A 15606-nucleotide genomic window follows, 5' to 3' on the forward strand; every position below is an offset into this window, starting at 1 on the left:
TTGAAATTTAAGAAGGTTTTTGTTTCTCCTGTAAAGTTACTATTTGGGAAGATACATGTTTTTAATTGGACAGTGTAAATATCTTTTATTATATAAAAAAATGCCATAAAATCACTATTGAAAACAACCCCATAGTATTTGTTTCTTGAACTCTTAAATCACATAGCAAGAAGGAAAAAGTACAAGACCTTCAAGAATGATTTATTAGCCTTCGCCACAAGCTGTTTGTTGTGGTACCACTGAAACTGAGCCGGAGGATTTGCCTGAGCAGAACATTCTAGAAAGAGTTTGTCTCCCTCTGACAGCCTTTGGGAGCAGGGTTGCTGAGTTATACAAAGACCACTGACTGAGGAGGGGAACATCACACCAGAACCTGCAACACAATCAAAACAACTCCAGACTGAGAAATTTATTTATATATATATATATATATATAGGTTTTTAATTTTATTATGTAATGTAGTTATTTTTATGACAATAATATAAACACTTGAGTTAAAAGCGGAAACAGCCATTTACTCCACTGACTCTTCTTGTTATGAAACAGGCAATTTACTGGCCCTGAGTATCCTGGATGTATCTTATATTCTGTAGTACACCATTTTAAACATGACTGCCCCATGTCAGGGAATCACACTGCGGAGTATAAATTGGTTCACTGAAGGACTACAAAGCAATTTGATTATTCAGGAAGTGTGAGTTGAACTTCACAGAGAAAAAATGCAAAAATTTAGCTTTCATAAAAATGAAAAATTAGCTTCCATAAATATTGTTAGCTACTTTTGATATTAAAAATTACTTATTGCTTCTTTACATTTTATGCATTTCTTTTTTGAGATCAGGCTTTGAGTGAAGCATTTCAGAGTGTTACCTGCACCAACAGAACGAACCAAGCGCACACGGGCCCATTCGCTGAAAACACATTTAGTCCCAGCATTAATGCGGCAGATGTAATCGCCTTCCTGTGCCAGGCCAACAGTATTTAGAATCAGCATTGATGTATTTCCACCAAGCACCTGCACACCAAACACAGTAATAATATTACCTTTCATCCAGGAATTTCTGTCAAAAACAAAAGCATTTTAAGAATCAAGCATGTCTTTCCTTTGTCTTTTCTCACAGTGGAAGCATAAACAGAAACCAATATTCTGTATCTGATCTGAAGTAAAATGGAGGGGGGGTTTCAAGATTTTTCTTTATAGCAATTAATGTTTTGCTCAAAATTTGGCTAAAATATGGCATGTCCACATGGGGCCTTGGACGACAGCACTGACTCAGGCTAAGTCATGGCTGGAAGGAGGACAATGAGGCAGATGTACACACAGGTAAATGTTTATTTACAAAACAAAAACAGACAATAAACTCAGGATCAACACGAACTAGACTAAACAGGACAGAACTGAACAAGAGGCAACCAAGAACTGGTGGGGCTGTGTAAAACACAGAAACGGAAACACGTCTAGCTAGCTATCTATCTATCTATCTATCTATCTATATATATATATATATATATAGATAGATAGATAGATAGATAGATATACACACACACACACACACAAGACCAGACAAGGGATTACTGATTACTGAAACAAAGGTACAAACGAGGAACACCTGAGGGGCAGGACCACAGAGGAGATACAGGTGGAGACACTGATGAGAGGGCGGAGACAAGGGACCAAAACAAACATGTGGACTAAATCCAGGCCAAACCTTTCTAGCTCACAAAACATGTGACAGTGACTTAACTGAGCCATAAGTGACAAAAGTGAGACAGATTGGACCAAATATGTCTGCTATCTGGGCCTCATCTTATGGACTTGCGTATTGGGTAATACTAAACTTACAATTGTTTTTAAATAAATATACAGTATATGTTTGCATAACTCCCTCTTTGGATTATATTTTATCTTTTATTTTTTTAAATAATTTAATTTAAAAATTATTAAATTGTACATAATTATTTATTTTACTGATTCAGGTTGTCACTGGTAGTAGTCATTAATGAATATATCCAGACTGGAGTTTTAAAAATAATTTATTTGACCTCTTCTTCCCTCCTGAACCACTGGTAGCTCAGGCCTAGAGGACCCACTGCCCTGCAGGTTAGCGTCAGACAGCTTCCCTCCGGCACTTGTACCCCCTGCGGCTGCACCAATATCTCTATTGGTATCATCACTGGAAAAAAATACAAAGACATATATGGAGACAAATTCTGTGGACATTTAAAAATGCCTTTTTTAAATGGCAAAAGAGATATATACATCAATTCAATAAAAGGATACATAAATACATAAAAGGAACATTATCTCTTATTCTAGGATGCATTTACACTAGATGATACATAATTTCTGTGAGAATATGTTTTCCTTCAACCACAAGAACAAATTATGTATTATGTGTTTTAAAATGGCAATCGGGTCTATATCATGCCCAAAATTATCACAAGATATATAACAGTTACCCATAAATGACAGTGAAAGTGCATGTGTGCCTCTGTACCACTTGTACTGAGGAGGTTCAGAGCTTCATGGTGTTCTATCTTTCTGAGGCACTGCAGCAGGAAGGCAAGGGAGCATTGGCGGTCAATGAGCAGAGCCAGCATGTACCGGCCAGGGCTTCCTCTGGCACTGAGCACTTGGAGAGAGCAGCTGGTCAACTCCTTCTCACTGCATACAAAGAGATTTCAATAAAAGATCTACAACCAAAAGTTGATGTCTCAGTACATTTTTGTCATCTATATTTCAACTTTTAAGTCATCATGAAAACAATGGTTCACTAAAAATCTGATGTACATAAAAATGATTGGATATCAGATACATAATGGGAATTTTGGAACTAAGCTGTTTCCTCTGACAAAAACAATTGCCACCATAATGCTTTTACAAGTTCCACACCCAATACATTGTTTCCTATATGTAATTATAGTATCCTATAATTACAACTACATTAATTACATCATTAAGAATAATGCCACATATATTCGACAAGCACAAAAAATAGGATGTTGTTCCTCATCATTATCTCCATTTTCTATTTAATACATTTCAGGGTTGCAGAGGCAACAGGGCATGGAAAAAAGCCCAGACATCTATGTTTTTTGCAATTTCTATCAGCTAGTCCTGGGGATTCCTCAGTAGCTCACAGGCCAGCTGGGAGTTAAAATCCCTCCAGCAAGTGGGTCTACTCCCGGGCAACACATACAGGTTCAGATTAAAAGGCACAACCACAAAATCTATCATGCCATGCCATGGGCCCCTTTCCACCAGACATATTAGTAAAATGTTTCAAGTAAAATAAACCAAAAGCTGTCATTTTATGTCATTACTCATATTAAAAGTGTAACAAAAAGATTGTTTACCACATTGTTGGCAGTATCGTGCAACAGTGGGCACCTGGTGGCCAAGCACCACATGTAACCCAGCCAGGCTCAGCATGAAAAGGCAATGTGGTGGGGCCATGTGGAGCCACTTGCAAGGTCCAGAGTAAGGATGTTGTGCAATGTCCATTCGTCATAGTCTGGTGCAAAGGGGCCCATGGCATGGCATGATAGATTTTGTGGTTGTGCCTTTTAATCTGAACCTGTATGTGTTGCAGAAGCAACCCACACCAGTCACAGGAGTTTTGAGAGTCCATGGACATTTCTATTGAGAGTATATTTGGGTAATATAAGGAGCAATTTGAGGAATTCCTAAACCCGAGAAGAATGCTCCTTATGCAGGAAGTTGGGCCAGAGGTGTCTGGGGTGTCAAATTCCAGTTCCTTGGCCAAAGTCACTAAGGTACTGGAAAAGATCTTCACACAGATTTGCTGAAGGCTCTAAATATGTGTCTTGGCTGACACGCCTCAATAATATTGCATGGACATTGGGAATTCTGCATTTTGATCAGCAAACCAGGGTTGGTGTTCTCATTTTTAAAAGAAATCGGTACCAGAGAGTTTGCTACTCCATTCTACATGTGTTTTGTAGCTTTGAAGAAGCCATATGAGCATGTTCCCCAAGATATTCTGTGGGGGTATTCCAGAGAATGGGATACTATGGTCGTTGAGGCAAGTTGTTGGGTGTTATGTTTGCATACTTGGCAGTAAGCCAGTTTTGTTCAGTATGGACACTGGACTCCCTCAGGTCATGATTCAACTTAAATAGTATAATGTAATAACATGAGACACTCCAAAATGTAATTTACTACTGTCAAAATACCTACAACATTTGTGTTGCTTGTGAAGCAGGGACAGTGGGATAAGATTATTTACTCGGTAAATAGGGGGAAAAGACTGAAACAAATTAATATCTCACTTGTGTCTCTAGTCTCTTTGTTATGCCCAAAAACGTTTATATTATTATTTTTTTTTATTTTGTTGGTTATGTGTAAATAGTTTTTTTTTGTAGTGTTTTGCTCTGTCTGCTGTTTTGTCTTAGGTTCCTTCAAAGCATTTAGACAAGGCTTTTGGTGACCCAAACTCCTGTAATGGGCTACTCTGCTCTGCACCTCTGATTGATTGATCTGCCTGTCAGAAGAGGCGTGTGTGAAATCCATTGGCTGATGATTAGAAGATGTCCCTTTTTAAATCTCTGCAGCAAACAGAAAAATGGCCCCACAATTTTTGCTTTGTAGATGCTGCGTGGTCCACTCTATTGTTTTACTTTGTTTACTCTCTGAATCTGTAACAGTTTTGACAGTCTCACATTTTAGCTCATCCTTGTTAAATGGTGGGTCAGAATAGGATGGTTGATAAGAATCTTGTTCTGTATATGTAAATGGAGCTGTAGGGATGGGTAGGGATGCCATTTATTTATTTATTTATTTTCTTGTCAGTTTCGGTGTAAGTTGTAACATACGTACATACTGTACGTAAATAACATACTGTAAGCACTTATCCTATCCTAACACCTATCCTCCTCGGTCCCGAGCCGCGTAATCGTGTATTTTTCTGCCGAGGACACCAAACACAAAGTTTGCGTTACGACATTTACGACGCAAAACCACTTAAACAGAAACAGTCATACATTTATACAGTAAATGAGAGATGTGTCGTAACCACGAAACATCATAACTCGGGACTGACGTAACCCGAGGACCTCTTGTATATATATATACACAGTGGTATTTGGGCCTGATCATGATAATTATCATGATTTTCCTTTATAAATAATTGGTTGATCGGATCAGCAATTTCAGTTAAACATATCAGATAGCAGATGAACACTGTGATATTTGTGAAGTGAAATGAAGTTTATAGGGTTTACAGAAAGTGTGCAATAATTATTAAAACAAAAGTAGGCAGGTGCATAAATTTGGATACCCCAAAAGAAAAATTACATTAATATTTAGTAGATCCTCCTTTCGCAGAAATAAGCGCCTCTAAACCCTTGCTATAGCTTCCAATGACACGAGTCAAGCTATCCGCACTTTGGAAACTGACGGTCAAGCCATCCGCGCTTCAAATCCGAATGCACGTATAGGCGCGTCATTGCGGTTTTTCATTGCGGAGAACACCACATCCGCTTTGGGACAGATAGAGAGTCTGAAACCCGCGTTTGAGCAGCGATGTCTCTGTTACTAAATAAATGCACGCAATGCTAAAATGGACTAAATGGGCTAAAATTAACAAGCCATTAGGAATATATTTCGTTTTAAATCACTTTAAAGAGGCAAAACACGCTTTATTTCATACATTTACGTATTTTTTTTTTACTTTTCTATAAACACTTAACTGGCTTTGAATAGTAATCCTGGTGGACATGTAGAAATACAGATTACATTTTACTGTCATTAAACAGAGGGAGCTCACTGTATAATATTCTCATGGATTTATACTGAATACCTAGCAATATGGATTTCTCATAAACTGCCCATAATGCCTAAACCATTCCACTGTCATTAAACAGAGAGACCTCTTGGCTATTAACTGTATGATTTTGGCAAAATTTCACTGTGTACTTTTCTCATAAAATCATACTGAATTCATTCCAATATGGATTTCACAAAAATTACCCATAATGCCTAAACCATTCCACTGTCATTAAACAGAGGGGCCTCTTGGCTATCCGCTGTATGATTTTGGTAGAATTTCACTGTGTACTTTTCTCATAAACACATATTACATACGTACTGATATGGATTTCTCAAAATTTACCCATAAGGCCTAAACCATTCTACTGTCATTAAACAGAGGGACCTCTTGGCTATCAGCTGTATGATTTTGGTAGAATTTCACTGTGTACTTTTCTCATAAACACATATTACATACGTACTGATATGTATTTCTCAAAAATTACCCATAATGCCTAAACCATTGTACTGTCATTAAACAGAGGGACCTCTTGGTTATTACCTGTATGATTTTGGTAGAATTTCGCTGTGTACTTTTCTCATAAACACATTTTACATACGTACTGATATGGATTTCTCAAAAATTACCCATAATGCTTAAACCATTCCACTGTCATTAAACAGAGGGGCCTCTTGGCTATTAACTATATGATTTTGGTAGAATTTCACTGTATACTTTTCTCATAAAGTCATACTGAATATTTACCAATATGGATTTCTCAAAAAATACCCATAATGCCTAAACCATTCCACTGCCATTAAATAGAGGGGCCTCTTGGCTGTCAACAGTATGATTTTGTTAAGATTTCACTGTATACTTTTCTCATAAAGTCATACTGAATATTTACCGATATGGATTTCTCAAAAATTACCCATAATGCCTAAACCATTCTACTTGTATTAAACAGAGGGACCTCTTGGCTATCAACTGTATGATTTTGACAGAATTTCACTGTATATGCTTCACATAGATATGAAAGATATATTCTGAAGCCCATGGGAAAGGACCTTGTGTATTTTAATGACATATGGCAAAAGCATTTGAGTTACAGTTGTTTTTCTGTGATTGTGTCCCACTTGTTGATTCTTCACAAAAAATTAAAATTTCATATATTTATGATTGAATCCTGAAATGTGGCAAAAGTTTGAAAAGTTCAAGGGGGCCAAACACTTTCGCAAGGCACTATATATTCTGCTGTTGCATCAGTGGTCTCTTCCCTGCAGTTACATAAGCATGGCATGCTGTGCTCTGGGTTGCTCTGTAGAGGATGGATGCTCTCATTTGATTGGTTGTCATGTAGGTTATGTTCAAAAACATAGACAGCTAGGGTTAGTTTCCAACCTATACCAAACCACCTCTAACCCCCCCAACTCCAACATCCTAACAACTTGAACGTTAATAATTATCAAAATTATGAAGAACTTGAATTACTGTGTATTTACAGATTCTGTTTAAAAACAGCTGTGCAGTCTGCCTTCCAAGCATCACAGAAAACAACTGTAACTCAAATGCTTTTGCCATATGTCATGAAAATGCACAAGGTCCTTTCCCATGGGCTTCAGAAAATATCTTTCTTATCTATGCGAAGCATATACAGTGAAATTCTGTCAAAATCATACAGTTGATAGCCAAGAGGTCCCTCTGTTTAATAAGAGTAGAATGGTTTAGGCATTATGGGTAAATTTTGAGAAATCCATATCGTAAATGTTCAGTATGAGATTATGAGAAAAGTACACAGTGAAATTCTACCAAAATCATACAGCTGATAGCCAAGAGGCCCCTCTGTTTAATGACAGTGGAATGGTTTAGGCATTATGGGTAATTTTTGAGAAATCCATATCAGTACATATGTAATATGAGTTTATGAGAAAAGTACACAGTGAAATTCTACCAAAAGCATACAGCTGATAGTCAAGAGGCCCTTCTATTTAATGACAGTGGAATGGTTTAGGCATTATGGGTAATTTTTGAGAAATCCATATTGGAATGTATTCAGTATGATTTTATGAGAAATGTATACAGTGAAATTCTACCAAAACCATACAGCTGATAGCCAAGAGGCCCCTCTGTTTAATGGCAGTGGAATGGTTTTGTCAGGAACGAGGGGCGGACTGACAGAGGCGGAAGCACTCGCTAAAACACAGTATTTTTAATAAAGGAATAAAACAAAACGAAGAGACTTAAACAGAACGAAAACAAACAGGGAGTCAAGCAGGCTAAACTAAACACAGGGAGCTACACAGGGCAAATGGGACTGACAGACTAAAGAGTTAATGAAGTAACGATAAATGAAAAGAAACTACGACATGAAACAAAGACTAGGAAAACAAACACGAGAAGCTGTGGAGACAGACGGACAGACTAGAAAACACGACCGACTAGACAAAGGAGAAAGGAGAAATGTTCAACAACAGGAAGTGAGGGAAGAGGACTTAAATACACAACACAGACGAGACGCACCTGGACAGATAACGAGGAGGACGGGTTAACACATGACAGACGAGTAGGCGGAACAAAGGCGGAGACAAACAAAGCCATGTGCAAATAAAGCACATGGCGGGGACAACAGACTTGACAGGGCGAAGGCGTGACAGATGCCCCCCCCCCATGAACACGCAACTCCCGGGGCGCGTACTCCTAAACCTCCCAGGAGTTGGCACAGGAGAGGGCACGGAAAACAAAACCACGGAAGACAAGACTCAAGACTAGACAGGAACAGACACAGGAACTGGGGACACGACAGGACCGGATAAATGAGATGGGAAATGGGACATGACAGGAGACTGACAAAGGGGGGCAACAAGAGACTGAAAAAGAGACGAGAACGAACTGGACAGGACGGGAGTGGACACATGAGACTTGACGGGAGACTGGACAGGGTTTTTGACATTGGACATGACACTGGATGGGAACAGGGACTGGACAGAAGACGAGACAGGTGACAGGACTTGAAACAAGACAGAGGGTTGAAAGGGAGACTGGACTGGAGACAAGACAGGTGACTGAACGCTGGACGGATACGGAGACTGGACATGTTTGGGGACAGAAGACTGGACATGTTTGGGGACAGAAGACTGGACACGGGCAGGTGACAGGACAGGGGACTGGAATGGAGACAAGACAGGTGACTGAACACTGGACGGATACGGAGACTGAACATGATAAACAGGGGACTGAACATGAGTCAGGACAGAGGGGTGAAACGGGGACTCGACAGGAGACGGGACTTGAGACAGGACAGAGGGTTAGAACGGGGACTGGACATGAGGCAGGACAGATGACAGGATTTGTTGCTGGGAATGGACGGGAGCAGAGACTGGTGACAAGACAGGGGACAAGGCACTGGACCGGACAGAAACGTTAGACTGGACAGGGGTATGTGACTGGACAGAAGACAGGACAGGTGACATGACACTAGACTTAAACGGGGACTGGACTGGACTAACAGGGTACTGGACATGAGACAAGACAGAGGGTTGAAACGGGGACTGGACAGGACTTGGCAGGGGAACAGGGACCAAGACATTCAAGGGGACAGACACGAATACAGTGACAGGGACTGGGACAGAGACAAAGGCAGACATAGGTACAGGGACAAGGACAGAGACAGGAATCAGAACAGGGACAGACAGGGGAACCAATATAACAGGGGGGTGCCCAGGACTGGCAAATGTCTGTGGGGCAGTCTGAGGAACCAGCCTGGGCACAGTTCTGGGGATCGGCCCCGTAGTCCTAGGGACCGTCCCTCGGACACGAGCAGGAGCGGCCGTAGCCACAGTCACGGGGACAGGAGCGGCTGAGGGAGCCGCCATTCCGAAGACAGGAGGCCCTGCGACGTCGTCCACGGAGGCATGGGAACCTGCGACGTCATCCACGGAGGCAGGGGAACCTGCGACGTCGTCCACGGAGGCAGGAGAAACTGCGACAATGTCCACGGAGACAGGAGAGGCGGGCGTCGCGCTCACGAAGACAGGAGAGGCGCGCGCCGCGCTCACGAAGACAGGTGTGGCAGGGGGCGCCGCGTTCACGAAGACAGGAGCGGCTGGAGGCGCCGCTTTTACGAGGACAGGAGCGGCCGTTGGCGCCGCGTTCACGAAGATAGGCGCAGCTGGAGGCGCCGCGCTCTCGAGGACAGGCGCAGCTGGAGACGCCGCGTTCACGAAGACAGGAGTGGCCGTTGGCGCCGCGTTCATGAAGACAGGAGCGGCTGGAGGCGCCGCTTTTACGAGGACAGGGGTTTGTGCTGCTCGCTGTTTGCCAAAATCAAACAGTTAATAGCCAAGAGGTCCCTCTGTTTAATGACTGAAGTCAAGCCAGCCTCCACTTGGAAAAGCTTGGTCAAGCCAGCCCCCACTTAGATTTGGTGGAACGTCGTATTCTGAACATTACGGTAATAGCTTGCAGAGGAACAAATTTCTAAATAAAAGCCAAAAGTCAATGACAGGAAATGTATGTAATAATAAATAATTTTCTAAACAAATAATAAATGGATAAATAACAAATATTTGCTATTTTGTGGAAATGATGAAGATTTTAGGACATGACTCTCAAGTCACTCTGATGTGCCATTTAAAAAAAAGGCCCTTTGTGTAGTCCTGTCTGTAAATTTATTTCCAAATTTAAATAATTATTAAAAAGAAACCTTTAGTTTGCACAGAACAATTTCACTTCATAATCATAGTACAACACCTGATTATGTCACTCAATTAATATAAAGTCATTCTGATGTGTCATTTCAAAATAAAGGCCATTTGAATTGTCCCATTTCTGTAAATTTAATTTCAAATGTAAATAATTATTAAAAAGAAACCTTTAGTTTGCACAGAACAATTTCACTTCATAATCATAGTACCACACCTGATTATGTCACTCACTTCATATGAAGTCATTCTGATGTATCATTCCAAAATAAAGGCCCTTTGAATTGTCCCATGTCTGTAAAATTAATTTCAAATTTAAATAATTATTAAAAGGAAACCTTTAGTTTGCACAGAACAATTTCACTTCATAATCATAGTACCACACCTGATTATGTCACTCACTTAATATGAAGTCATTCTGATGTATCATTCCAAAATAAAGGCCCTTTGAATTGTCCCATGTCTGTAAAATTAATTTCAAATTTAAATAATTATTAAAAGGAAACCTTTAGTTTGCACAGAACAATTTCACTTCATAATCATAGTACAACACCTGATTATGTCACTCACTTAATATGAAGTCATTCTGATGTATCATTCCAAAATAAAGGCCCTTTGAATTGTCCCATGTCTGTAAAATTAATTTCAAATTTAAATAATTATTAAAAGGAAACCTTTAGTTTGCACAGAACAATTTCACTTCATAATCATAGTACAACACCTGATTATGTCACTCACTTAATATGAAGTCATTCTGATATATCATTCCAAAATAAAGGCCATTTGAATTGTCCCATTTCTGTAAATTTAATTCCAAATTTAAATAATTATTAAAAGGAAACCTTTAGTTTGCACAGAACAATTTCACTTCATAATCATAGTACCACACCTGATTATGTCACTCACTTCATATGAAGTCATTCTGATGTGTCATTTCAAAATAAAAGCTCTTTGAATTGTCCCATTTCTGTAAATTTATTTCCAAAATTTAGATCATTATTAAAAAGAAACCTTTAGATTGCACAGACCAATTTCATTTCATAGTCATAGTACAACACCTGATTATGTCACTCATGTAATATGAAGTCATTCTGATGTGTCATTTCAAAATAAAGGCCCTTTGAATTGTCCCATTTCTGTAAATTAATTTCCAAATTTAAATAATTATTAAAAGGAAACCTTTAGTTTGCACAGAACAATTTCACTTCATAATCATAGTACCACACCTGATTATGTCACTCACTTCATATGAAGTCATTCTGATGTGTCATTTCAAAATAAAAGCTCTTTGAATTGTCCCATTTCTGTAAATTTATTTCCAAAATTTAGATCATTATTAAAAAGAAACCTTTAGATTGCACAGACCAATTTCATTTCATAGTCATAGTACAACACCTGATTATGTCACTCATGTAATATGAAGTCATTCTGATGTGTCATTTCAAAATAAAGGCCCTTTGAATTGTCCCATTTCTGTAAATTAATTTCCAAATTTAAATAATTATTAAAAAGAAACCTTTAGTTTGCACAGAACAATTTCACTTCATAATCATAGTACAACACCTGATTATGTCACTCAATTAATATAAAGTCATTCTGATGTGTCATTTCAAAATAAAGGCCCTTTGAATTGTCCCATTTCTGTAAATTTAATTTCAAATGTAAATAATTATTAAAAAGAAACCTTTAGTTTGCACAGAACAATTTCACTTCATAATCATAGTACCACACCTGATTATGTCACTCACTTAATATGAAGTCATTCTGATGTATCATTCCAAAATAAAGGCCCTTTGAATTGTCCCATGTCTGTAAAATTAATTTCAAATTTAAATAATTATTAAAAGGAAACCTTTAGTTTGCACAGAACAATTTCACTTCATAATCATAGTACAACACCTGATTATGTCACTCATGTAATATGAAGTCATTCTGATGTGTCATTTCAAAATAAAGACCATTTGAATTGTCCCATTTCTGTAAATTTAATTTCAAATGTAAATAATTATTAAAAAGAAACCTTTAGTTTGCACAGAACAATTTCACTTCATAATCATAGTACCACACCTGATTATGTCACTCACTTAATATGAAGTCATTCTGATGTATCATTCCAAAATAAAGGAATTTGTGTTGTTAACTTCCTAGTCAAGACGTTTCGTTTAGTTTCCCAGTCATGTTGTTTCTTCCTTTTTCATAGTCATATGGTGTTGTTTCTCTCCCACTTCAAGTCAGGTTGTTTTTGTTTCCTAGTCGTTTCATTTTGATTCCAAAGTCATGTCGGTTTGTGTAATTCTCATTTGTAGTCATGTCATTTTGTTTTTCTCCCCAAGCCTTGTCATTTCTTTCCTCTAAGTATCGTTGTTTCGCCTCCAGTGTATCTGTGTCTTGTTTCTTAGTTTGGTCTGTCTCTGTTGTTTTCCTCAATTCATTTCATATGTCTAGTTGTTTCCGTAGTTGCCAGTCTTTGTTTTGTTGTATCTTTTGTTTCATTAAAATTACTGTGTTTTAGCAAGTGCGTCCGCCTCCGTCAGTCTGCCCCGCTAATCGTGACATTCACTGAGTGACGCCATAGGAGAAGTACTATTGGTTCCATGAAGAACCATCTTTCGGAATATTTTAAATGTGTAAAAAAAGCCACAGTCACGGGTGCAGAAGCGGCCGGAGCCACAGTCACGGGTGCAGAAGCGGCCGGAGCCACAGTCACGGGTCCAGGAGCGGCTGGTGCCACCTTCACGGAGACAGGAGCGGCTGGTGCCGCCTTCACAGAGACAGGAGCGGCTGGTGCCGCCTTCACAGAGACAGGAGCGGCGGGTGCCGCCTTCATGGAGACCTCCAGACGTGCCAAGAGGCTTGCAAGCTTCTCCTGGAGATCAGGAGGGAGTGCAGCGACGTCCTTGGGAGCAGACGGCCCTGCGACAACGTCCACGGAGACAAGAGGCCCTGCGACGACGTCCACAGAGACAGGAGGCCCTGCGACGACGTCCACGGAGGCAGGAGGCCCTGCGACGACGTCCACGGAGGCAGGAGGCCCTGCGACGACGTCCACGGAGGCAGGGGGCCCTGCGACGACGTCCACGGAGGCAGGGGGCCCTGCGACGACGCCACGGAGGCAGGGGGCCCTGCGACGATGCCACGGAGGCAGGGGGCCCTGCGACGACGTCCACGGAGGCAGGGGGCCCTGCGACGACGTCCACGGAGGCAGGGGGCCCTGCGACGACGTCCACGGAGGCAGGGGGCCCTGCGACGACGTCCACGGAGGCAGGGGGCCCTGCAACGACGTCCTGTACTGGAACTGTTAAGGGTTTAGGGGGTCTGATGGGCGAACTCTTGAGGGATTTCTTTAACCATGGATCCCCCAGAGGTGCGCTAACAGCCCCCACCCTTAACCCCCCCCAAAAAATTTCCCCGGACCTGAAGGGGTAATCCACCAGCGAGGGGGTGACTCCAGCACGCTTCTAACGCCAGTTCCTTCTATTCACACTGGAGTAATCACTCGGTACATGAGTCGACTACTCTTGAAGGCGCTGAGGAACCGCGTCGTGCATTATATCAGTAATGTGATCTGGATGTAATGAGTGGATGAACAAATTAGACACACTACAATAGTATGACATTAAATGATTGATGCTTGCATGTGCTGTACTATCATTATGAAGTGAAAGTAATGTTTACAAACTGGAGGATTCCTTTTATTAACAATCTCAACATCTACAGTGAATATAATTTAAATCTGATTGATTACAGTGGTCCTAATCTGAAATGGCACACAAGAATGACTTGATATTAAGTGAGAGACATATATTTAGGGGGTGTACTTTCATTAAAAAGTGAAAGTGGTGTGTGCAAACTGGAGGGGCCTTTATTTTGGAATGATACATCAGAATGACTTCATATTAAGTGAGTGACATAATCAGGTGTGGTACTATGATTATGAAGTGAAATTGTTCTGTGCAAACTAAAGGTTTCTTTTTAATAATTATTTACATTTGAAATTAAATTTACAGAAATGGGACAGTTCAAAGGGCCTTTATTTTGGAATGATACATCAGAATGACTTCATATTAAGTGAGTGACATAATCAGGTGTGGTACTATGATTATGAAGTGGAATTGTTCTGTGCAAACTAAAGGTTTCCTTTTAATAATTATTTAAATTTGAAATTAATTTTACAGACATGGGACAATTCAAAGGGCCTTTATTTTGGAATGATACATCAGAATGAGTTCATATTAAGTGAGTGACATAATCAGGTGTTGTACTATGATTATGAAGTGAAATTGTTCTGTGCAAACTAAAGGTTTCTTTTTAATAATTATTTACATTTGAAATTAAATTTACAGAAATGGGACAGTTCAAAGGGCCTTTATTTTGAAATGACACATCAGAATGACTTTATATTAATTGAGTGACATAATCAGGTGTTGTACTATGATTATGAAGTGAAATTGTTCTGTGCAAACTAAAGGTTTCTTTTTAATAATTATTTACATTTGAAATTAAATTTACAGAAATGGGACAATTCAAAGGGCCTTTATTTTGAAATGACACATCAGAATGACTTTATATTAATTGAGTGACATAATCAGGTGTTGTACTATGATTATGAAGTGAAATTGTTCTGTGCAAACTAAAGGTTTCTTTTTAATAATTATTTAAATTTGGAAATTAATTTACAGAAATGGGACAATTCAAAGGGCCTTTATTTTGAAATGACACATCAGAATGACTTCATATTACATGAGTGACATAATCAGGTGTTGTACTATGACTATGAAATGAAATTGGTCTGTGCAATCTAAAGGTTTCTTTTTAATAATGATCTAAATTTTGGAAATAAATTTACAGAAATGGGACAATTCAAAGAGCTTTTATTTTGAAATGACACATCAGAATGACTTCATATGAAGTGAGTGACATAATCAGGTGTGGTACTATGATTATGAAGTGAAATTGTTCTGTGCAAACTAAAGGTTTCCTTTTAATAATTATTTAAATTTGGAAATTAATTTACAGAAATGGGACAATTCAAAGGGCCTTTATTTTGAAATGACACATCAGAATGACTTCATATTACATGAGTGACATAATCAGGTGTTGTACTATGACTATGAAATGAAATTGGTCTGTGCAA

General features: G+C 39.4%; 1 protein-coding gene across 1 annotated transcript in view; it reads right to left on the reverse strand.

Annotated features, from left to right (window-relative positions):
* The window catches only part of malt2 (MALT paracaspase 2), a 36119-nt gene that overhangs the window by 12654 nt on the left and 7859 nt on the right, over positions 1-15606 (reverse strand). Inside the window, exons 3-6 of the mRNA XM_066648135.1 lie at positions 2500-2666; positions 2045-2175; positions 872-1016; positions 189-373 (exon numbers count right to left, since the gene is read on the reverse strand). Coding sequence (XP_066504232.1) covers positions 189-373; positions 872-1016; positions 2045-2175; positions 2500-2666 — 628 coding nt within the window. The remainder of the gene's footprint in view (positions 1-188; positions 374-871; positions 1017-2044; positions 2176-2499; positions 2667-15606) is intronic.

Source organism: Hoplias malabaricus, chromosome 16 (assembly GCF_029633855.1).
Source record: "Hoplias malabaricus isolate fHopMal1 chromosome 16, fHopMal1.hap1, whole genome shotgun sequence".
Lineage (NCBI taxonomy): Eukaryota > Metazoa > Chordata > Actinopteri > Characiformes > Erythrinidae > Hoplias > Hoplias malabaricus.